The 22,986-nt window shown below is 47.0% G+C and overlaps 1 protein-coding gene across 1 annotated transcript in view; it reads right to left on the bottom strand.

Annotated features, from left to right (window-relative positions):
* Positions 1 to 22,986, bottom strand: part of MYH16 (myosin heavy chain 16) — a gene marked incomplete at its 5' end in the record, with an annotated part of 60,616 nt that overhangs the window by 1,813 nt on the left and 35,817 nt on the right. Inside the window, 16 exons of the mRNA XM_079121209.1 lie at positions 2,599 to 2,826; positions 3,855 to 4,055; positions 4,627 to 4,797; positions 5,969 to 6,094; positions 7,053 to 7,256; positions 8,158 to 8,350; positions 11,467 to 11,570; positions 11,663 to 11,799; positions 14,114 to 14,330; positions 15,135 to 15,267; positions 16,263 to 16,459; positions 16,816 to 16,943; positions 18,752 to 18,869; positions 19,679 to 19,924; positions 22,041 to 22,127; positions 22,789 to 22,845. Coding sequence (XP_078977335.1) covers positions 2,626 to 2,826; positions 3,855 to 4,055; positions 4,627 to 4,797; positions 5,969 to 6,094; positions 7,053 to 7,256; positions 8,158 to 8,350; positions 11,467 to 11,570; positions 11,663 to 11,799; positions 14,114 to 14,330; positions 15,135 to 15,267; positions 16,263 to 16,459; positions 16,816 to 16,943; positions 18,752 to 18,869; positions 19,679 to 19,924; positions 22,041 to 22,127; positions 22,789 to 22,845 — 2,520 coding nt within the window. The 3' untranslated portion in view covers positions 2,599 to 2,625. The remainder of the gene's footprint in view (positions 1 to 2,598; positions 2,827 to 3,854; positions 4,056 to 4,626; positions 4,798 to 5,968; positions 6,095 to 7,052; positions 7,257 to 8,157; positions 8,351 to 11,466; positions 11,571 to 11,662; positions 11,800 to 14,113; positions 14,331 to 15,134; positions 15,268 to 16,262; positions 16,460 to 16,815; positions 16,944 to 18,751; positions 18,870 to 19,678; positions 19,925 to 22,040; positions 22,128 to 22,788; positions 22,846 to 22,986) is intronic.

The following is a 22,986-nucleotide window of genomic DNA, read 5'->3' as shown; positions in this document are numbered from 1 at the left end:
AGGGATATTCTTTCTTATTCAGCTCTGAATCCCAGTGCACAAACCTAGTCCATATTCAAAGCTGAGTCAATATGTGCAGGAAGGATATCATGCCACTTTAAGAAATTAAACTCTGTTATAGCTCATGGACATGAAGGCAGGGTCTTGGCTCAGTGTTGATCCATTTGCTAGTTTGCTTGAGTCAGTCCATTGCCACAGATTGTGTATCTAGCCCTGTGACCAACAAGGGGAAATGGCTAAGGAGGGAGGGTGGATCAGGATATGGAGAGCAGATCCTGATTGCCCAGTCTCATTACCTCTGCAACAGTGCTATGGAAGCAGAGCAATTGAACCAAGGCCAGCAGACCCCAGGAATAAATAGTTACCAAGCCAAAACAGGGCAGGGTGATTTGCTTTAAAAGTTATCTAATCCTGGAAGTTAAAACTTAGGTGTGAGAGGTTGAAATGCCACCTGAGAGGGTGTTTGGGAAGCTTCCTGAATTAATCCCACCTAAGTGGACAGCCCAGCAGGGGGGATCCCTATCAGACTGTGCCCTAAAAGGAGTTGGTTACACATTAATTATAGGACTCATCCAAAACATAGCCTCTGACTTCCTTAACTTCCTGCACTATTATTTCAGAATTTAAAAATTAAGAAAAAGATTCCGTGCCTTATTTTTTTTCCCTCTCTACCAAGTGGTAAGATAAGGCTTATGCTTGAATTCAGATGTCATCAGGGTTATCACTTTTTGGCTAAAAGCCAGAGGGTTGATCCTGAGAGATTGTGAACTGTAAGTATGATTCAACCAGATGTTTGAACATAAGGCCAAGTAAATATAACACAAGAATAAATAAAACTGATCCTTCACCAGGCAGAGAAGGAAAGAAAGGAATTCCAGACAGGAGACCCTGCACATGCAAAAGTGAAGAGGGGGGATTCCCACAAGGACACAGTTTGACTGCAACAGAGGGGCTCAGGAGGAGGTTAGAGAGTGGAGGGTGGTAGGAGCCAAAGCCAGCAGGGAAGGCAGGGGTGAGGCTATGAAAGGCCCTGTTGGATGTAAGCAGAAGACCAGAAGTAATCCCCAGAATCCAAGCAGGTTGATGTTTATGTTTCAGCCACCATCTGTCCCCACTCTCCCCGTGCAACCGGAACCAAGCCCTTGATTTTGAGCTCTTCTGATTAATCCCTAGCAGAGGGCAACCTTATCAATCTCCATAGTAATTCAAATTTTTTAAAAAACCTTGATTTTTTTAGAGCATGGGGTTTGCATGACCGTGGGCAAGTCATACTTCTCTGACTTGTTTTCTCACCTGCCAAGTGGGAATATTTATACCCACCTCATGAGGTAAATAAGATAGTGAACAGTATTTACCATGTACCTGGCTCTTGTATGAGTAGGAGAAACCTCTCTTCCCTGGCTCTGTTTCTGGAAGGCAGATTCCAGCTATCCCAGTGGTTCTTAGACTTGTTCACTTGTCAGAGTCACCTTGAGGGCTCCTTATACTCCAGATTCTGGACCCAGCGCCAGAGATGCTGGTTCTATAGGTCTGGAGTAAGGCCCAATGGCATTTCTAACAACTTTTCAGGTGACCTGGATGATGCTTGTCCAGAGGACCACGTTTTGGGAAACACTGCTTTAGAATAGTGTTCTCTCTCTCCTCATCTTTCTCTTGCATCTCTGCATGGAAAGAGAGATTTAATCTATGTTTGGAAGAAGGAGCCAGGAAGACAGGGCAGAGCCTCATCTGCTCTTTCCTTTTGGATCTACCTGTCCTTGGCCTGTGGTGCTTGATCTGCAGGCACCTTTAATTCTGAGGTGAAGTTTGAGGATGCCTGCGTGGACACTGAACAGAGGCACAGCCTCATCTAGAATTATAGCATAAAATGGGAATTTGACTTTTACATGTTTGTTTCCTATATTTTTTCCTCAATTGTTTTTGAATCAAAGGGAGTAGGAAAGGGCTATTTTAAATTGTCCTCTTAAAATCCCACCTGTACTAGTGCTCAAGTAGGGGTAGCTGCAATGGGGCTGATTATTTTCTTATTGTTAGAAACTGAAATTCAGCCAGTCTAGATGGAATCCCAGTGAGGAATGCTACGGTGGGGAGTGTGAAGGAAGAAGACACATTGTCTACACTTTTGCCAACGACCCTGTGACTCTCCAATGAAAACAAGCATGTCGTGGGCTGGGGACATAGCTCAGTGGTACAGTGCTGGCCTAGCATGCTCAAGACCCTGGGTTCCATCCCCAGCATGTCAAAGAAGGAGAGAAAGAAAGCAAGGTGTCCCGAGCACCTGTGTTCCAGATCTAGGGTCAAGCGGCATCACACACAGAAACTGCCTTCCACTCAGACAGGGCTCATCAGACTACCAGCACCTGGGATACAGGTAGACAGCACCCACCTGAAGGATGTGAGATCCAGAGGAGTGTTGCCACTGAGGTGTGGAGAAGCTGCAGGGTTCCCATTGCATGAGATTAGGGCCTGAGAAAGGCTGCAAGCTTAAAGCATAGGTAGCACCACTAGGTGGCACTACGGTCACTCCGCGAACAAAGCAGGTGCTGCAGAGGTGAGATTGGAACATAGGCAGAGAGAGTGAGTGGCATTCACACCTACCTGCTGTGGCCTGGGAGGTGGAGGGCCTCACTCCTCAGAAAGGGTTTTGGAGGAACCCGTCTTGGACACCTGGATGATCTCCACAGAGGTGATGCCCTTGCCAGCCACGCGGTGTCTGGTACGCAGCTTGTTCAGGGCAGTCTCCGCCATGCCTGCCCGCTCCTCGGCATCATCCAGCTCGTGCACCGTCTTTCTGTATCGTGCCAAGGTCTGATTGGCCTGCTCCTCCTGTGACAAAGGCACAGTGGAAAACAGCATGTCAACCTGGCTTGTCCTGGGTAAAAACCCATAACGTTTTTATGGGTTCCATAGGGACATCCAGAGTTCAGTCATTCCAGCAGTCCTAGGTCTTGCCTTCCTTCATCTTGCCAGGGACAACCACTTGAAACTCTTTTTGGCTTTGACATCCATATTTCAAATAAAATGTGCTCCTGCAGCTGCTCTGTAATTGGTGGTTTTAGGCATTACCTATCTGTGCCCCCTCATGGAGAATGAGGGTTTAGTTCTTTTCCCATGCCTATCGCATATCTCCTATCTCCTATTCTTCTTACAGAGTTGTAGTAATTTTGGAAATTACATGGTTACAACCATGTTTTGGGTCCCCACTCCCACAGGGTTAGAACCCAGTTTGCGGTCAGTCTGGCATTTATTGAACCTTTTGGAAAGAGCATTGGGTGTGCGGGTAGCTGATGACTTAGTGTGGTGGCTCCAGACCCCACAGCGAATGATCTCAGAGTCACGATGTCCTGGAAGGGGAGGTGTGTAGGATGTGAGGTGTAGGGTTGGGACTTGAAACTGCCATTTGCTAACCAGTTGACTTTTACTAATATAACACAAATATTCCACTCTGGATCTGTTTCCTTGCCTGTGAAACGGACTAAGAATCTCAGCCTTCCTGCTTTAGCATCAGGAGGATCAAATGAGAGAAGGTCCTTGCTAACAGTCTGACCAGAGCCACCAGGGTCAGTGGAAGCAGGACGAGGTAGTCCAGACCTTCTCCAGATCACACCTGCAGTTAATGGAGGTGTTTGTGGGGGTTATGTTTTGCTTTTTACATGTTCTTATCTTTGGCATGTAGTATCTGGTCCCCTCCCACACAATACCAACAAGGTGCCAGGGATGCAAGCCTTACAAAAGTCATCTTTGGTGAATATTTAACCCCTTCCCTGTGGTCAATTCTAATGGAAGTGGATGATGACCTGGGCTGGGCAGTGAGCGCCAGGGATGAGGCGTGGGGAGGCGTGGTGAGCACTCACCGCTTCCTCGATCTGCCGCTTGTAGACCTTCAGCTTGTTCTGCAGCTTCTCCACCAGCTCCTGCATGCGCTGGTTGGTCTTGTGGTCCTCCTCCGTCTGGAAGACCAGCTCTTTGAGGCGGCGCTCATTCTTGCGCAGCGTCTTGACTGTCTCCACATGTCGTTTCTGCTCGCCGTCCAGCTCGGTCTCTAGTTCCTTGATCTGAGGAAGGAAGAGAGTCATGTGATTGAGGGAACATGTGCTTTTGAACTTCAGAGCTTAGAGACATTGGATGGGAGTGTCATGGCTACAGTGTCCACCTCTGGCCCAGAGGAGAGTGAACGAGCCCTGGGTGCCTTTCATGGGCTATGCTATGTTTCATCAGACAGTCACTGTCCCCCGGATCTCAAATTTCCTCTTCTGGGCAGTGGAAGAGTCAGGAAGTTGGCCAGGACAACTAGACCTTCTGGGCCTTTCCAGTTCTGATGTTTCACAGGGTAAAGACTAAGGCCTATTTTTTTCTAAGTGAGTAATTAGAGGGAGGAATAATGTTAGAACCAGATGCAGAGGAAGAAAAGGAAGAACTGTTTGGCTCAGAGGCCAAGTACATTCTGGGAAGAAACGTGATGGGGAAGGGGATAGGAGAACTGTGGATAAATAAATAAGAACTGTTTTCTATACTTAATTCTATTTCCTAGCACTTGGCATAACCCAACTTCTCACCAAACACAGAGTGTTTTTTGGCAATAGAGTTGCCGCCCTGCAGGGCCAGAGAGCCCAGTGTTGCCCTTACCCTCGCTTCCAGCTTCATAATGGTACGTTTCCCTCCCTTCAGAGCCAGCTGCTCAGCCTCCTCCATCTTGGCCTGCAGGTCTTTGATGGTGACCTCGTAGTTCTTCTTGATTTTCTCCAGGTGCATGCAGTGGTCCTGCTCTTGCCGGAGTTCTTCAGCCATGCGGGCAGCCTGCAGGTCGAAAGGGAAAGAGCATGAGTTAGAGCTGGGTGCCACCAGGCTTTATCCCCCACCCCTTTTCTTTGAGTGATTGAGATTCAACCTAGAGATGGTTTACCACTGAGCTGCCTCCCCCACCCTGTCTTTTGTTTTTTAATTTTGAGTCAGGATCTCACTGAGTTGCTGAGGCTGGCCTCTAACTTGCAATCATCCTGCCTCAGCCTCCTGAGTTGCTGGGATTGCAGGCCTGTGCCACCGTGCACAGCTGCCACCCAAGCTCTTAAATGCCTTTGAGAGATGAGGCAACTTGTCTCCTGGTCTCTGGGGAACCAAGTGGTAGACAAGAGGCTCTTTGCTGATGTGCTGCTGGGGTTTGGTGGCGAGGAATTGCCCCATCTTACCATGTGCCCCTGAGTAAGAACAGGGAGGCAGCTCATACACACAAAATCAGGTTTCCCGACCCCATGGACTTCCCTCCTGCAGCTGGGAGCATTCAAATCGAACCATTTGCTCTTACTCTGGCAAGGGGCATAGCATTTGGAGCCGGAAGACCTAGGACTGAGTCCAGTCCCCGTGTGACCTTCAGCAAGTTGCGTATCTGCTCTCAGCCTCCTTGTTCTTGCATTAGTTCCACCAGTTTTCATGGAGGTCTGCTGTGTACTAGACATGGGTCTATACGTTCAGAGGTACAATGTTCCTGAACTCTAGAAATTTCCATCAAGTGGGAGGAACCTGACAGTAAAGATCTGTATTCCTTCATCTTCATAGTAGAGATAAACAGAACCTATTGCTTAAAATTGGTGTGAGTACCCAAAGGGACATTAGGGTAAAAATACTTGGTGGTACATCTGGCCAGTATCCACCTCTGAGACCGTTTTCCTCAAGTCTGGTTTGACATTCTACTCCCGACCCCTTGCCAAGAAGCCTGCCCAGATGAGCCTATTTCAGTGGCTCCTTTGATTGGAGTCTTCTGGACTGTAACCTTTCATAGGATCTCATAATTCCACCCTACTCTTGTGTATGGCTTCTTAGAAAAGCCCTGGGCTCCTCCAGAGCAGGGCCCTGTCTCCACTGCAAGACTCCATGAGTAAGTCCACTCTGGCCCTTCCAGTGCAGGGTGGCCTGGTCCTCAGCAGGTGCCAGGCCCTGGGCACCACTAGCTGCAAGTAGCACCAGCACTTACGTCAGTCATGGCCTTCTTGGCCCTCTCATCGGCAGAGCGGAACTCACTGATGAGCTCCTCGTGCTCGTTGGAGATGCGCTGGACGTCTGACTCCAGCTTGCGCTTGACCACGAGGAGACTTTGGTTCTGCAGGAGAAAACAGAGTCACTGCCATGAACCAGGGGTCTGCATAGCCCTTCCCAGGTCCAGGACAGAAAATGACCCTCTCCCAGAAGTACTGGCCAGAATTCCCAGCAGGGAATGGTCCTGGGCTCTCTGCATGAGTGAGGATCTTCCCTCAATTTTTCTCCGGGTTTTGAAACAGAATTTGTATCAAATGCCCAGGTTCAAGCCCCAGCACTTCCACCTGTGTGGATAAATCCCCTAGCTCTCTGGGCTTTAGTCTTCTTATCCCTAAAGTAGCGCTGTAACCCTTGTATGTCCCACGCAGATTTATCCTTTTGGTAATTTCACAAGAGATGATGAAAATAGGGAATTAGCTGTGCTGGGAGGGGAATGCACTGTGAGCAGAAGCAGTACAGGTATTGTCACCGGCAGCAGATGGGGGTCCTAGATGCTGACTATGGGCCGTCCTTTCTCATTTTATAAATGAATGTCAGGGGAAATAGCCCAGTGGTAGAGCACTTGCCTAGCAGGTGTGAGGCTCTGGGTTCAATCCCCAGCACCATAAAGACAGTCAGACTATGGAATATTCTAGATCCTTTCCAGTTCAAAGTTCAATTCTCAGCTACCCTGGGGGGGATAGTGGTCCTCAAAATTGTGGGGAGCTTCTGAAAGTCTCTAGGGCAGAGCCCGGGACTCTGTCTTTGAAAAGCACTTATAATTAATGCTTCTGCACAGTACACTTAAAAATCATTAAAATGATACATTTTATGTTGTCAATTTTTTTTTTTTGCCACAACTTTTTAAAAAAGCCCAGCATGTGAGTTTTGAGGGTTTGCCAAGTGGGGCCTCCACTTGCCTCTGAGTTTGTGGGAGCTCCGGTGGTTTGAGCCCCATCCTGGTGTCACCCCAGCACTCCTCTTTTCCTGTGCTCAAGTGGGCAAGTCCCAGCGGCCACCGTCCTGCCTGGAGGATGTCCTACCTGGATGTTGACCTCGTTGTGCCGCTCGGTGATCTCTACCACCTCCTGCTCCAGCAGCTTGCGGGAGCGCTCACTGCCCTCCAGGCTGGAGCGCACCTCCTCCAGCTCTGTCTGCAGCAGGCTCAGGCGCCGCTCCTGCAGGTTGTACTGCTCCCGCAGCTCCTCGTGCTGCCGGGCGTCCTCGTCCATCTGGACCTGTAGGTCCTGGAGGGCAAAAAGACCCAGCCTGAGCCTCCTCTGGGCTCTGGTATGACCTGGGGCGGACCATAAGGCACCATGACCTTTGTGGACCAGGTTCAGCAGAAAGCCGGGGCAGGAATTGGAGGTGGAGGCCACAGGAAGAGCGTGAGATATAGGCATGCTCTCTGGAAGTTCACAGTGTGGTCTAGGGGACTCTTCCGTCAAAAGGACAACGTAAGGTCCTGATGGCAGAGCACTGGTGTTCCCAGCAAGGCCTTCTCAAGGCAGCCTTCCCTAATAACCTTTGAAAATGACACTCTTTCTGGCTAATTCCGGCTCCCTTCTTCTGCCCTCTTCTTTCTCCTTAGCACTTACCACCATTTTAAAATGCTACAGTTTAATTTATTTATTGCTTGTTGTCTATCTGCAGAAATGGCTTCTTTCTTGTCTACTCTTCTACCCCTCATACCTAAATTAGGTACCCAAATTACAAGAGCTGAATGCAGAGATCCAGCTATGGATCAGCTCCCATGATGGGGCAATAAAAGGAACTTCAGCTCTATTTGTGTTTATTTCCTAAAGAGAGTGGTGGGCATTTGGGTGTTCATTATTCCTTATTTTTCTATGTCATAGAAAAATAGTCCATCAAAAATGATTCTTAAAATCAAGACAGTCCCAACTTCACATTTCCCTCCTTTCTTCCCTCTTTCTAGTTGTCCCGGATTTGAGTTTTGGTGGTGAGGGCCTCCTGTTGGGGAGACAGTTCCTAAGTCTCCTGCTCCTTAGACTGCCAGGCACCTGCGTGTTCACTTTGACACCTTTATCCTTGCTCAAGACACATGACGCTGGCTCCTTGTAAGCCTTCAATCTCCTCAACCAATGATGCTTGCTTTGGGATTAGTCCCTTGTCCTCTCAGATGGCTACCTTGATTTGCTGTTGCAGTCTTTTCAGTGTCTTTACAAGTTCACTGTTGTTCTTGTTAGCATGATCTAGCTGGATTTCCATCTCATTCAGGTCTGTCTCCATCTTCTTCTTGAGCCGAAGGGCCTCAGCCCGGCCCTTGGCCTCTGCCTCCAGGCTGGCCTGCAAGGACTCGATGGCCCGCTGGTGATTCTTCCTGTAAGTCCAAGCAGAGAAGACCTTGGCATCCTGGGCCCACTGTTCAGTCTGCGCTAGGCCTCCCTACATAAACTGTCTGCACATGAGGGTGCATATGGCCACCACATTGTGAAATTAAACAAAATGTTAGCACATTTAAATGGGAGAGTATGATGCTTTGGGGAAAGGAAGAGAAGATCATATTTACTAACATTTACCATGTGTCTTGTGTGATCTCAATTCATTTACCATGCAAACTAGCCCTTCAAGGAAACTGAGGCTCCAAGATACTAAAAAGTATGCTAAAGTTCACCCATTTTCCTCTCAATAGGATCATGATTCAAATCCAAAGGCTAAAGTCCTGGTTTTTCCATTAGAAAATATGGGCTTTGGTCATACAAGTCAGGTTTGTATTTCTTTTTAAAAACAATAGTCATGGGCTGGGGATATAGCTCAGTTGGTAGAGTGCTTGTCTTGCATACATAAGGCCCTGGGTCCAATCCTCAGCACCACCAAAAAGAAAAAAGGAAAAACAACAGTCATGGGGTGGGGAAGTGGCTCAGTGGTAGCAAACTTATCTAGCATGTGTGAGGCCCTGAGTTCAGTCCCCAGGATCACACACATGTACACCAAAACTATATTACTAAAAGCAATAGTCATTAATTGTTTGTATTTAATGTATAATATTTTATTGTAATCAACTCATATTTCTATAAAACTTTCATATAAGTCATATTCATCTCCTTTTATAGGAGGAGATCAGAGGAGGTAATTGAGGTAGTCAATAAATATTTGTTGAATCACAGCAAATAAGTTGTTAGTATATAAAGATTCTATCACCTGCCTTTCTAGATTCCCCAACCTGTGGGCATTCAGTCTCCAGATGTGAGACAGGGTACCAAGACATTTGCAAAAGTGAATAAAATAGTGACTTAAAAAATAAATACAAGAAAAAAGTACAAAATATTGTTGAAAATTTAAAGAACTAAAAAAGTGGAAAGTTACATATGTTCATGGATCAGAAGAATTAATATTGTGAAGAGGCAATAATTTCCAAAGTGAACTATAGATTCATCAGTCCTTATCAAAATTCCAGTTGCTTCTTTTTAAAACTTTATAGAACTGATTCTAAAATTTGTATGGAAATGTAAGGAACTTAGAATAACCAAAATAATCTCTTTCTATCTCTCTTTTTTTTGTGGGGGGTGGATACCAGGGATTGAAATCAGGGCCACTTGACCACTGAGCCACATCCCCAGCCCTGTTTTATATTTTATTTAGAGACAGGGTCTCACTGAGTTGCTTAGCATTTTGTTTTTACTGAGGCTGGCTTTGAACTCGTGAACCTCCTGCCTCAGCCTTCCAAGCTGCTGGGATTATAGGTGTGCATGTCTCTCTCTCTCTCTCTCTCTCTCTCTCTCTCTCTTTGTTGGTGGATCGGGAATGGAATTCAGGCCCCCGTATGTGCTAAGCAAGTGCTCTACTACAGAGCTATACTTCCAGCCACAACTAAAACAATCTTGAAAAAGAAGTATAAAGTTGTAGGGCTCACACTTTCCAATTTCAAAGCTTATTACAAAATAATAACAATTAAAACAGTATGGTCCTGTTATAAGGATAAACATATACATAAGTGGAATAGAATTTGAAATCCAGAAATAGACTCCAACACTTATGATCAATTCATTTTCAAGAAGGATGTCAAGACCATTCAATGGGTTGAGAAGTCTTTTCAAAAACTGGTACTGACACAACTGAACATCCACATGCAAAAGAATGAAGTTGGATCCCTATCTCACACTATATACAAAACTTAATTCAAAATGGATCAAAGACTTAATTATAAGACCTACAACTATAAGACTCTTTAGAAGAAAATATAGGCATAAATCTCTGTGACTGAATTAGGCAATGGGTCTTTAGCTATAACCATTAAAGTACAAGTAACCAAAGAAAAAAATAAATAACTTGGGCTTTTTCAAAATTAACAACTTTTTTTTTTTATTGTCACAAATAGGATACATGTTGTTTCTCTGTTTGTACATGGAGTAAAGGCATACCATTTGTGTAATCATAAATTTACATAGGGTAATGTTGTTTGATTCATTCTGTTATTCCCCCCCCCCCGCCCCACCAAAATTAACAACTTTTATGCTCAAAAAATAAACAAAGGGCTGGGGATATAGCTCAGTTGGTAGAGTGCTTGCCTCACAAGCACAAGACCCTGGGTTCAATCCCCAGCACCACACACAAAAATAAATAAATAAATAAATAAATAAATAAATAAATAAATAAATAAATAAACAAACACTTCAAGAGATGAACTGGGCATGGTGGCACACACTTATGATACCAGTGACTTGGGAGGCTGAAGCAGGAAGATCATAAGTTCAAGGGCAGCTGGAAACTTAGTGAGACCCTATCTCAAGGAAAACAATGTTTTTTAAAGGACTGGGGATAAACTCAAGCACCCAATAGTAGGGAAAAAAAAAAAAAAAAAAGACAATCCATGTAATGCAAAAAAATATTTGTAAATACATAGGGTCTATAGTATCTATAAGCTATAAGGAACTCTTAAAACTCAACAGTAAAAATACAAATAACCCAATTTTTATTTTATTTTTATTTTTAAATTTTTGTTACTGAGAATTGAAGCCAGGGATACTTTGCCACTTAACTACATCCCCAGTCCTTTAAAAACTTTTTTTTTTTTTTTTTAATTTTGAGACAGTGTCTTACTAAGTGGCCCAAATTGACCTTAAACTTGTGATCCTCTGCCTCAGCCTCCGAAGTCAGTAGCGTGTACTACTCTGCCTGGTTCAAATAATCCAGTTTTTAAAATGAGCAAAAAATTAGACATTTCTCCCCCAAAAGTTATACAAACAGCTAGCAAGCACACAAAAGATGTTCAGCATTATTAGCCATTATAGCAAAGCTAGTCTGTTCTTAAGTGTTTGTAAGCCAGAGAGGGCCACCAGTTTAAGGTACTATCATCACTCCCATTTAATAGATGAGGAAACTGAGGTTCACCTAAACTGACAAAGGTCACATGAATAGATGGTAGAGACACAGATTTGCAGACTTCACTCAGTCATACTGCCTTAAAGTCAGCTCCCCACCCCATCAGATCCATACCTCGTAGCTTCAAATTCCTCTTCTTTCTCATGGATTCGCCTATCTATGTCAGCTTTAACCTGGGCCAGTTCCAGCTGAATCCGAATCACCTTACTCTCTTCAACCTACCAGGAATAACAACATCAGTCTTCCTGGCCAAGAAGGAGTGCAGTTCCTGGCCAAGGGTCCAGCCCCCAAGTGACATCCACATGGTTACCTCCAGGGAAGACTCAGCTTCCTCCAGGGCCACCTGAAGTTCTTCCTTCTCAATCTCCAATTTTTTCTTCAACTTCTGTAACTCATGCACACTCCGTCCTCCTTCACCCAGCTGATCAATGAGCTCCTTTATCTCCTCTGAGAAGGGAATATTCATGTGAACGAGGTAAATGAGTAGCATTGGCATCCAGGTCATGGCATTGCATGGGTAAGAAGCAGGCACTCCTTACCTCTTGGGATCAAAGAAAGAGCAATTTACTTCACATCACAGATTCAGAGAATATCAGGTTCAGACACTGGTGAACACTGGATTCAAACTCTTCTTTTTACAGATGAGGAGCCAAGGCCCAGGGACTCCCCAGGCCTATTATTCCTACACACTAGATCTTCCTTTCTCAGAGTCCTACCTGGTGCTCAAAACCAGTTATACTAGAAAACCAGAGCCTTTCTCATCTCCTTCCTCAGCTGGAGACCCCTCAGCCATTCACCCAGGGGACTCCTGGGAACACACTGCACATTAGGGCAGGTACAAATGGAGGCCTAAGACAAAAGATGCTCAGGAAATACAACTGTCTTGCTTCACCCACAACTCAGCTTCTAGATGAAGTCTCCTGGAGCACAGAGAAAGCTCATTTAATATAGTGTTTGGGGTTCTACGTTCCAGGTGGCTTTTGGAGAGGATTAGAGGATGCATCTAAATCTCAGTTGTTACTGTCCACCTGTGCTGGCATTAATGACAAGTCCGTGGCTCACATAGCCCCATCACGTATCTCTGGACCCCATGGCTGTTTCCTGAACATTACTGCGCTGCTGTGGGGCCATGAGGAGCTGAGACACTGCCTCCCACCCTCTCAGCCCATGCAGGCTACTCAGCCGTTCTCTTCCTGGCTGCTACAGGGAAGGGGCTACTTCTCAAGATTTGCTCCCACCTGGGCTTCACTTGCCAGTGAGGTACATAGTCCTCTGCTCTTTACCCCCAGGTTACCAGGGAGCTTTCTCGTTAGTATGTGAGCAAGTTGGGGGGCTGGACCACTGACTGAACCCTCGCAGGGCTTCATTGCCCCACTCCTGTTTACTTTCCTCTCCTAGCCCAAGCTGCCTTTATTTGGTTCAGCTCTCTAATCCTTAACTCCTGCAGTTATGATCAAGTCCTTTACCTTTGAAGTTAAGACAATAGAGCGCTTCCAGCTCAAACACATTGTCTTCTCTGAGCAGAGCGAATTCCTGGGAGGGACTCATAGGACATTGGGTAGGTTTGGGTACCATTGGGATCATCTGCCTTTGCCCTCCATTATAGTGACCCTACATCAGGACACAACTCAAGGAAGAAAGCAGAATGGGGAACCCCAAATTAACCAAGAAATCTTGTAATGACTAAGATTTGATTTCTGTTGTTCCCTAGAATGGGGACCCCAAAGCTGTTCTTTAATATAAAAAGAGTGACATCTCTTGCACAATTGGGTGTGTTAGAAATGTGTACTTATGATATACACACACATACATGCATGCGCACATGCACACACACACAATGACTCAGTCAAATCTTTATATGTCAAAATGATCTTCAAAAGAGCCAACATTTTTTTTTATTAAAAATCATAAATTTACATAGGGTAATGTTGTTTGATTCATTCTGTTATTTTTTTCCCTTCCCCCACCCCTCCCATCCCTCTTTTCCCTCTATACAGTCCTTCCTTCCTCCATTCTTACCACCTTCCTTATCCCTAACCCTAAACCTAACCCTAACCCTAACGCTAACCCCTCCTACCCCCCATTATATGTCCTCATCCGCTTATCAGCGAGATCATTCGTCCTTTAGTTTTTTGAGATTGGCTTATCTCACTTAGCATGATATCCTCCAATTTCATCCATTTGCCTGCAAATGCCATAATTTTATCATTCTTCATGGCAGAGTAATATTTCGTTGTATATATATATGCCACGGTTTCTTTATCCATTCATCAACTGAAGGGCATCTAGGTTGGTTCCACAATCTGGCTATTGTGAATTGAGCAGCTATGAACATTGATGTGGGACAGCCAACATTTTTAAAGCAATATCCAATGGAATGGAATTCCAGCCTGAGGGTCTTAAACTTCATAAATGTATATGAGGTTGGAGGTATAGGTCAGTTGTAGAGAATTTGCTTAGCATATGCAAAATCCTGGGTTTGACCCCCAGTACCAATATACACACAACACATACACACACACACACACACACACGCATATGATACATGTTAGAGATCAAAACATAAAATCTTTTGACTCTTGTTTGCACCAACTGCTCTGAAGTTACATTGCCAAGTGCTCAAGTGCCGCTATAAAGCATTTACTAGCCAATCAACAAACATTTATTAGGCACCTACAAAGTGCCAGACCTCCACTCAAGCTGATGATGTACACAGGAGGAAGGGGCTCTGGAGGCCCCTCCTGCCCACCCTCAGACTCACCCTGCAGGGTCTTGTTCTCCTTCTTCACCGACTCCAGGTGCTCCAGCGACTCCTCGTAGGCTGTCTTGATCTTGAAGCTCTCTGTCATGTACATGCGGCACTCCTTCTGTGAGCTGTCCACCTCCACCTGCAGCTCCTCACACTTCTGCTGCCACTCGGCCAGCATCTTGTCAAACACTCGCTGCTTCTTGTCCAGGGTAGCTGCTGCAGCATTGGCCTGTGGCAAGGTGGAGTGGTTCAGGACTTTTCTGTGGCCACATTCTCTGAACCAATTGCACAAGGTCCCTCACAGCTGGCTTGACTCAGGGTCCTTTTTACACCAAGACCAGGGAAATCTAATTTAATTCAGCTCAAGATCAGCAGATCAGTGAATACAGAATGAAATGATTAGCTACACAAGGTGTGCAGGATATAGTTTGCATAAGAAGGAACTGTAAAGGTGTGTTATGTAATCCTGGGGACAAATTTGACCCTTCTCGTGGCTCTATCTAAATATAGTCAGTTCCTACCTTTGGGTTCTGTATCTGCAGATTTAACCAACCACGGATCAAAATTATTTGAAAAAAAAATTGCACCTGTACAACTTTTGGTCATTATTCCCTAAACAATATAACAACTATTTACATAGCATTTATATTGTTTCAGTTATTATAAGTAATCTAGAGGTGATTTAAAATATAAGGGAGGATGTACAAACACTATGCCATTTTAAGTAAGGCATTTGAGCACCTCCAGATTTGGGTATACTCTGGAGGTCCTAGAACCAAGTCCCTGCAGGTACAGAGGGAAAATGTTGTGGCTTAGTGAGTGTTAGGATTTCAGAAGATCGATCTCAAGTTTATAAACATACACTTGATCGGGAGCTGTGTCCAGTGCACTACTGAAGACAGGACTTGTGCTCCACCCTTTTGGGCCATGAGTTTCTTCCTGATACTCCCTGACATGTGGCAGTCTCACCCCAACCCTGCTGTGGGATACCTGCCTGATAAACAGGCAGCTTTTAAGCGCTTGACCCTCTGACCTTCTCCAAGTCGATGGTGAGGTCCTCGACCTCTGCCTGGAGTCTCTGTTTATTCTTCTCAAGGGAGGCAGCCCGGGCCTGGGCAGCTTCAGCCGCCTCTTCTGCTTCCTGGAGCCTGGCGGCCAGCTTTCTCCTGTGGATGAGGGACAGAGGTGCTGTCAAAGAAACATAGGAGCCCACAGGCATGGCCTTACATTGCTGGGGGCAGGGTTGTATGGCACTGAGTTCTGGTGTCAATGTTGGAAGAGAGGCAGACACAGAGGAGTGTGTAGAGGAGAGTGATGACTGTCCATTCGCTTATTCATTCAACATTCATTTTTTAATCCTTTGTTTCAAGAATTGTTCCAGGAAGAGAATATGTAATAAAGACCAAGATGCCCGCCCTCATGAAACTTTTGTAATGATACAGAACTCGAGTGCTACTGAGAGGAATAAAGCAGGAAGGGGGCAGATAGATGGGGAGGGGGAAGGGGGAGACTGCGATTTTAAATGAGGGCTCAGGACAGGCTCTTCAGCAAGGGGACAAAGGAGCAAAGACCTCAGAGAAGGGAGCTGGGACCCTGGAAGCTCTCAGTAGAAAAAGGCTGGAGGCCAGGAGGTAGGACATTCCCACACGCACTCTTATTTTCCCAGGCTGTCAAGCATCATGCCCACTTCTCTACTTAGTGAATGAGGAAGAAAACTCAAAGGAGTTGAGGGCACTTGCTACCCAGCAGGTAAGTTGTGCCATTGAGCGTGGGCCATGTCCTTGCGGCATCAGCCCCAGCCCACTGTGTGGGAGCTGCACTTCAGCAAGGCCTGAGGTGCTCAGCCCCTTAGAGTCCTGCCTGGAACTGGAGCCCTGGCTCCTGGAGTCCCCGCAGGCAACCTGGGCGCATCCAGGCCGAGAACACAGGCAGGCAGTCCTGACTTACAGGTGAAACTCTGAGGGTTGGCAGTGGCTGCCATGGCTATCCCACTGAGAGCATAGACCAGGCTCCTCTGTCCAGACACTGTCCTCCTCTTACAGGAGCCCATGGACTTCCTTCTCCTGTGCTTGGTGCTGGCCTCAGCAGTGACTGAACAGGCCACGAGCCACCACACCCACCCTCAGCCCACCCAGCTCTCCCATCACAGGCTGATGCTCACTTGGTCTCCTCCAGCTCCTCAGTTCTCTGGATGGCATCAGTCTCATATTTGGTCCTCCAGGTGGTCACCTCGGTGTTGAGTTTGGACACGAGGCGCTGCAGCTCTGACTTGCCTCCCTGCTCCTCCTCCAGCTGCTCTTTCAGCAGGTCCAGGTCGTGCTTGGTGTTGGCCAGACTCACTACAGCTGTGCTGCGAGACTGTGGGGATGAAGTGGGGCCGAGCCTGTCACTGCCCCTGGGGGGCCTATCAGTGGCTCCAGGGCCATCACGGAGCTATATATAACATTGCATTCACAGTGACCGCAGAGCAAGGGTGGGAAAGACTCATGGTCCCACAGCTGAAGCCACCAGGGCTTTATTTTCCTTCTTCCAATTATTGTCCCCAAGGATCTGTAATTTCATTTAGTTGTGTGCATCACATACCATGGTTTCATAGTTAACTTTTTCACTTGCTATCGTGTAAGATATTATTTGTGTTCCTTCTGCTTCTTCATAACCTACAGCTTTCTCTAAGGAGGTAGTTCTGTCGCTACCAGCCCAACCCCTAAACAAACCTTTGACTCTTCATCCAGCTGCCTCTTATAATCATCCACTTGCGACGTCAGAGATGTCTTTATCCGTAGGATTTGATTGAGCCGGCTCTGGGATTCTTCATATTCCCTGCTCAGCTCACTATTTTCAGCTGGGTGAGAAAGGAGCAGGAGAAATATTGGATGAAAAACTGGAAAACTTATTCCCCAACCAGATCGGAAGTCCTCCAGGGCATTGCTGCTAAAGTACCCAACGAGTATGGCCGCTCAGTCAACTGAGCCGGAACCGGGAGTGCAGCGAAGCACCATGCCAGACGCCCAGCGGAGGTGAGTCCAGGAGGGAAGCAAGTGCCCAAGTTGCTAATACCAGGTGACTTGCCCCCAGGTCCTATCTGATAGGAGATATATTAAAGGAGTTTGGTGAAAACAGTGAAACGGAGAGCATTTAATTTTTGCCCTTTCCTCGTTCCTGTCCTATAACCTACTCTCCTGTCATTTGTGGAATGATTACTGGAGCCAGAGGCCAAGAAGAAGCTCATGAGATAAAGAGTAAGGGTTTCTAGTTCTATTCTGTAAGTCACTTCATCTCACTGAATCTCATTTTTCTCATTCATCAAATGGGAATATTGACTTTGAAAAGCACTCAGGCTGGCTGTGGTGATGAACACCTGTAATCCCAGTGAGTCGGGAGGCTGAGGCAGGAGGATCATAAGTTTAGGGTCAACCTGGGCAACTTAGGAGACCCTGTCTCAAAATTAAATAAAAAGGGTTAGGGATGTAGATCAGTAGAGTGCTTGCCTAGCATGTGTAAGGCCTTGGGTTCAATCCCAGTACTATTAAAAAAAAAAAAAAGGAGTCAGAATATGGGAAATAAGGTCAAAGAAGGCCTGTAAGTTCTCTTGATGTCACACTGGAGCACAGTTTAACAAGCCCACTGAAGGGGACTTAGTGTTTTGCTCTTGCAGTACTGGGGATCGAATTCGGGTTCTCATACATGCTAGGCAAGTGCTCTCCCACATTCCCAGACTTCCTTTATTTATTTTTATTTTTTTATTCTGAGACAGGATCTTGTGAGTTGCCTGGGTTGGCTTCAAACTTGCCATTCTCCTGCATCAGCTGCCTGACTCACTGGGATTATAGGCATGTACCACTACACCCAGTCCCAGCCCTTTAAAAAAATTCTATTTTGAGACATGGTTTTGCTGAGTTGCCCAGGCTGGCCTTGAACTTGAAATCCTCCTAGCTGAGATTCTGATGTACGCCATGGTATTGGGCAAAAGGATTTAGTTCCTTAAGGAAATTCACTTTCATTTGACTTACTGTTTAACCTCGATTAGAGCCAGGCCTCTGCCAAGTTAGATGTTAACTTGTATTGTGATAAACTGCAAATCATTTTTGTCATGGAGATGCAGAGATTTCTTCTGATAGGGAAGAAAACAAAATAAAACTAAACAAACCCAGAGGCCTACAGTATAAATGTCCTGTAGGACAGTAACCATTTTACATCTAATTTAGCGAATTTATTTTAGTATTTCTTTCCTAGTTGACTGTGTAAATCTCTGCTCTTCAAAGCGGTATTTTTCTGATTCCCGCAAAAATGAGTTAAATAAATCCTTGACACTTGCTCACTTTATATTAGTGAGTCCTGTTTTAAAGTGCTTGAAAATTGTATTTTGTGGACATTAATGTCCCTCTTGCTGATGTCACTGGGTAAGTGAAAGAAGAGATAGAAGAATGCTTTGAATCCTGTTCCCAGTTTTATGTTGAAAGATGTTACTTGGAATGTGCAGCAGGTAGAATGACATCTCCTGTTTCAGCACACACAAGGGGATGGAGTGTGAATTTTCTAAGACCAAGAAGGCTCTGGGGAGAGAACCAGGTGTTCTTTCTGTTCCCTTGGGGGACCCAATTTCTTTCCACCCCCTGCTGCTTTGGAAGCGGCAGGGAAGAGCACACTCACCTTGGAGGCGGGTCCTGATGGCATTGATTTCTGCCTGGTTTCTCTCCAACTCTGCCACCTTGGCGTTGGCTTCTGATAAGCTATCTTCCAGCTTTCGGACGTGGGCTTCTGCATTCAACTGCAGAAAGAGTGAACTCCCTGCTACCCACTGGGTTTTTGCCCTGCCTCCTCTTTCTCCTGCATGGCTTCCCAGGCTACCTGCCTAGTACTCAGAGAACGCCCCTTTCTTGGAAACCCCATTCCTATCAAATGGGGGTAGAAATTGCCATTGTCAATGAACCTAATCCCAGAGCCTTTGGGTCGGCACACAGCCCCTCACTCTCCAGCCGTCTTCCTTTCCTAGTGCTTCTGAATCCCGCGGAAAGCAGCAACAAGAAAGCGCAGTGGGCAGATTGAAGGGAGAACAGTGGCCTGAACTCGGGGTCTGCAGGTAAAACAGGTACTAGGAAGACAACTCGAGAGCGTCTGAAATTTAGAGACGGTGCAGTTGGCTGGGACAGGTTCTCCTGGGGCATCATCTTTGCTTACCTGGAGAGACCCCTTTCTCTGGTGTCACAAGAGAGTTCCTTACGTGGTAAATGCTCAATAAATGCCCATTGAATGACTTATTTTATTTCTTAGTTTTTCTTTGACTTGTGGGAATGTTGGCCTTTGTCTTATTACTCCTACTGGCCTCTAACTCCTGGAGAACACAGTCATGCTAACGTAAGGAGAATCGTCCCAGCACCTTTCTTATGTACCAGGGACTTTCATAGCCCTATGAGGCAGGGATCATTGTTATCATCCCACTTTACAGGCGAGGAAACTGAAGCACGGAGCGGTCATGTAACTTGGCCAGGGTTACACGCCAGCTGCTGGGATCTGTGGTCGGTTCCCTCCGCAGCACCTGCAAGCAAAGGGGTGGCTCTGGGAGGGGTCCTCCCTCACCTTGGACTTCTGTATGGTCTCCACGCTGGCATTGAGGTCGTCGATCTCCGCCTTCATGACTTGCTTGTCCTTCTCCAGCTTGGACTTGACCCTCTGCAGGCTCTCCACGTGCTCTGTCAGCTCAGCCATCGAGTCTGTGTGTTTCTTGCGCAGCGTGGAGGCCGTTGCCTCACTCTGCAGGGCCGCCTCCTCCAGCTCTCGCCGCAGCTTCAGCAGCTCAGCCTCTCGCTTGCGGTTCTGCTCGATCTGGTGTAGAGAGAGGAGCAGAGCTTAGCAGAACTGTCCTGGACACTGTCCGTCTGCTTCGCAGTCCCCTGCTGTCCCCACTCCCCACTGAGGAGTGTCCTGGTGGAAACGTCAGTCCTTAGCCTCTCCGTGGGTTGCTCAGAGGATTTGTGTGGCTGGTGTTGTGTTGGGTTGGGCTTCTCAAAAAGATATATTAAATCCCAACCCTGGGAACCTGTGAATGTGAACGTAGGTGGGAATAGGGTCTTCCAGATGTATTAGTTAAGATGTCATATTGGACGGCAGTAGGTTCTAATTCCTTTTAAGAAGTGGGAAATTTGGACTCAGAGGGACACACAGGAAGAAGGCCCTGGGACGACAGAGGCAGATTGAGTGATGTGTCCTGTCAAGTATATCAAGCCTTGCTGGCTGGTGTGTGTGTGTGTGTGTGTGTGTGTGTGTGGGACGGGGGCAGATTATCCCCAGAGCTTTCAGAAGGAACCAGCCCTGCCAACACCTTGATTTCAGGCTTCTGATCTCCTAACTGTGAGAAAATTCATTTCTGTGATTTTAAGCCAGCCAGCCGTAATTCTTTCTTACAGCACCCGGAGGAGACTAACACAGATAGCAACCAGACTTGTCTGTGTCTCTCCTTTTCCTTTATGTAACTTCTAGAGCTTCCCCACTCCAAGTGCTGACCATGGCCAGGGGCATCAACATGGCCTGGGAACTCATGGGCATTGGGAAACTAGAATCCGTGGAACTAGAATCTACATTTGAATGAGAACCCAGTGATCCACGTGCCCCAGAGTTTGCGAAGCTCTGATCTTGCATGTTCTAGCTAGTCCTGGGGGATGGTTGTGCCCTGTCTACCCCCTCTACTGTGTTCATTCTCTACCCAGACCCCTCAGTATTCACCCCCGCCAGACAGCCCTTCCTCCCTGCATCCACTCCCAAGGGCCCCATAACCATGCTCCCTGCCATCATCTTGGAGCAGTAAGGGGTCCCTGTTGCTAGTTTTGTGAGCTCAGCACCCTGTTGCTCTCCTAACCCTTCCCTACAGTGCTAGAAGTGTCCCTTCATCAGTGCCACATGGATCAAGCATCAAGAGGATTTTGTTTCCTGCCAGGTTGGAACATAGCTGGGCACAGCTGTGTACCATCTTCAGTTCTAAAATGCACCCCTCCCTCACAGGAGAATGGTGGCCAGGATGGTGAGAAAGTCCAGGGAAGAACAGGGAAAAGTGTGCTCAGCCCTCCAGCGATAGTGAACCCCACTGGTGTGAGTCCAGGTTTGCATTTGTAGAAGAACTGACTACATAAAATTAAAAGGAGAGGGTCACGTGGCTTCCACTGGCCCTCATAATGTCTTCGTGTGGACTGGAAGGAACACAGCCTGATCCCAGGTGTGGCTCACATTCCAGCCCCCCACTTGTGTCTCATGGGGTGCCCTTGGAATGTAGGGTAGTGGGCTCACCCCACTGTATTAACTTGGTCTCTTTAGTTTCTGTGTTCTGGTGCTTTGAGATCAGGAGCTTTGCTGACCCAGGTGTAAAGGCCTCGCCCACGGCTCAACAATCCCTCAAGATCGTAAACAACTGATCCTTGAGAGCCTTGCTGAGATGCAAACCAGAGCCCACCCCCCAGCCACGTCCCCTCATTCCAGCCACCACCTCCCTGGCCTAGTCACTCTGGGCCAGGTATCAGATAACGAGGGGGTGCCTGTTCTCACCAGCATAAAGGCCTTTGCCCACATTTTCCCCTTCTCCCTCTGCTTCCTCACCCACCCTGGCGTGCTGCACCCCTTCCTTATGGGAACTGTGAGTAATAAACTCTTTCGATGGCGGTCGTCTCCTGGTCTGTGGACCTTAGTATAACTGCACTTTTCCTGTAAATACACAGTATTTAAAACACCTGCCCTCTGCATCCAGTCCACATCCTGCTTGCATAAATACCACCACAAGTAGACTGAACCAGGGCTCTTGTCCTTACCCTTTGTTATTAATTAATTGGTTTCTCCTCAAGTGAGTCCAAGAAATTCAGCAAGAACTGATTTTTATCCCATGACTCACAGTCCAGCACTTTTACTCCCTGTGGGCAGGCAGGGCTGGGGTTCCTAGGCCCCCAGATATGGGTACCTGAGCAGACGTGGCTCCACCAGCCTCCTCCAGCCTGTCGCTGAGGTCTTCGAGGTCCCGGGACAGGTCGCTGCGCTGTTTCTCCACCTAGGGTGAGAGTTGATGATAATGGAGACCACCCAGAGCTCCTCTCCCCCAGCAAAGAGTGCAATGACCGTGTCATGTGTGAGACCCAGGGTCCTGCTCGTGGGGGACCCTGCACTGTGCCCACACTCCCACCTGCTTCGCAATGACACTGTTCATCCTCCCCGCCCTGGGGGGGCATTAGGACCCATCCTATTTCCAGCCCAGTTTGACTGAACTTGGAGTTTGGGCACCTTGTGATCCTGGCCTCACCCCCGCTGCAGGATCCCCACCCTCCGCCTCCATCCTGTTTGTTCTTCCTAACACATGCCTTCTCCTTCTACACCTTTGTACCTGTGAAAACAGGTGCTATTTTATTCCCTTTGCTGATACATTTCTCCCGCATCAGCCTGTTGAATCTGATCTTTGCAGTCAAACGTTTCCTCCTTCAAATGCCCCAGGCAGAACCAGCCTCTTCTCTGGACTTACAGAGCTCCTCTGAATTTCATGTCATCCTACATGTGGATCTGTAGCACAGTGCCTGGCACACAGTGGGTGCTCAAGAAACACCTGGTTTTGACACCCGCCCGCTCAGTTGGTTTCCTGGGCAGCAGTTTCTACTGGTCTGACGTGTGGCTGGCACTGAGTCCTTTGACTCAGGAAGAGGTGAAAGGACTTCATTTACCTTGGCTCGCATGGCCCTCTCAGCTTCCAGCTCTTCCTCTAGTTCTTCAATTCGGGCCTAGCAGACACACAGTGAGACAGATAAGGGCTGTGGTGGTGTGTGTGTGTGTGTGTGGTGGGGGGATTAGAAGTTAACTAACTAGTTTTGCAGAATGGGAAATAGGGACCAGAGCACATGATGGCCACTGTCCAAAGCAGA

This window comes from Sciurus vulgaris, assembly GCF_902686455.1.
Source record: "Sciurus vulgaris genome assembly, chromosome: 18".
Taxonomy (NCBI): domain Eukaryota; kingdom Metazoa; phylum Chordata; class Mammalia; order Rodentia; family Sciuridae; genus Sciurus; species Sciurus vulgaris.
Note: the sequence above shows the minus strand (reverse complement) of the source record. Positions and strands in the feature narration are given on the sequence as shown.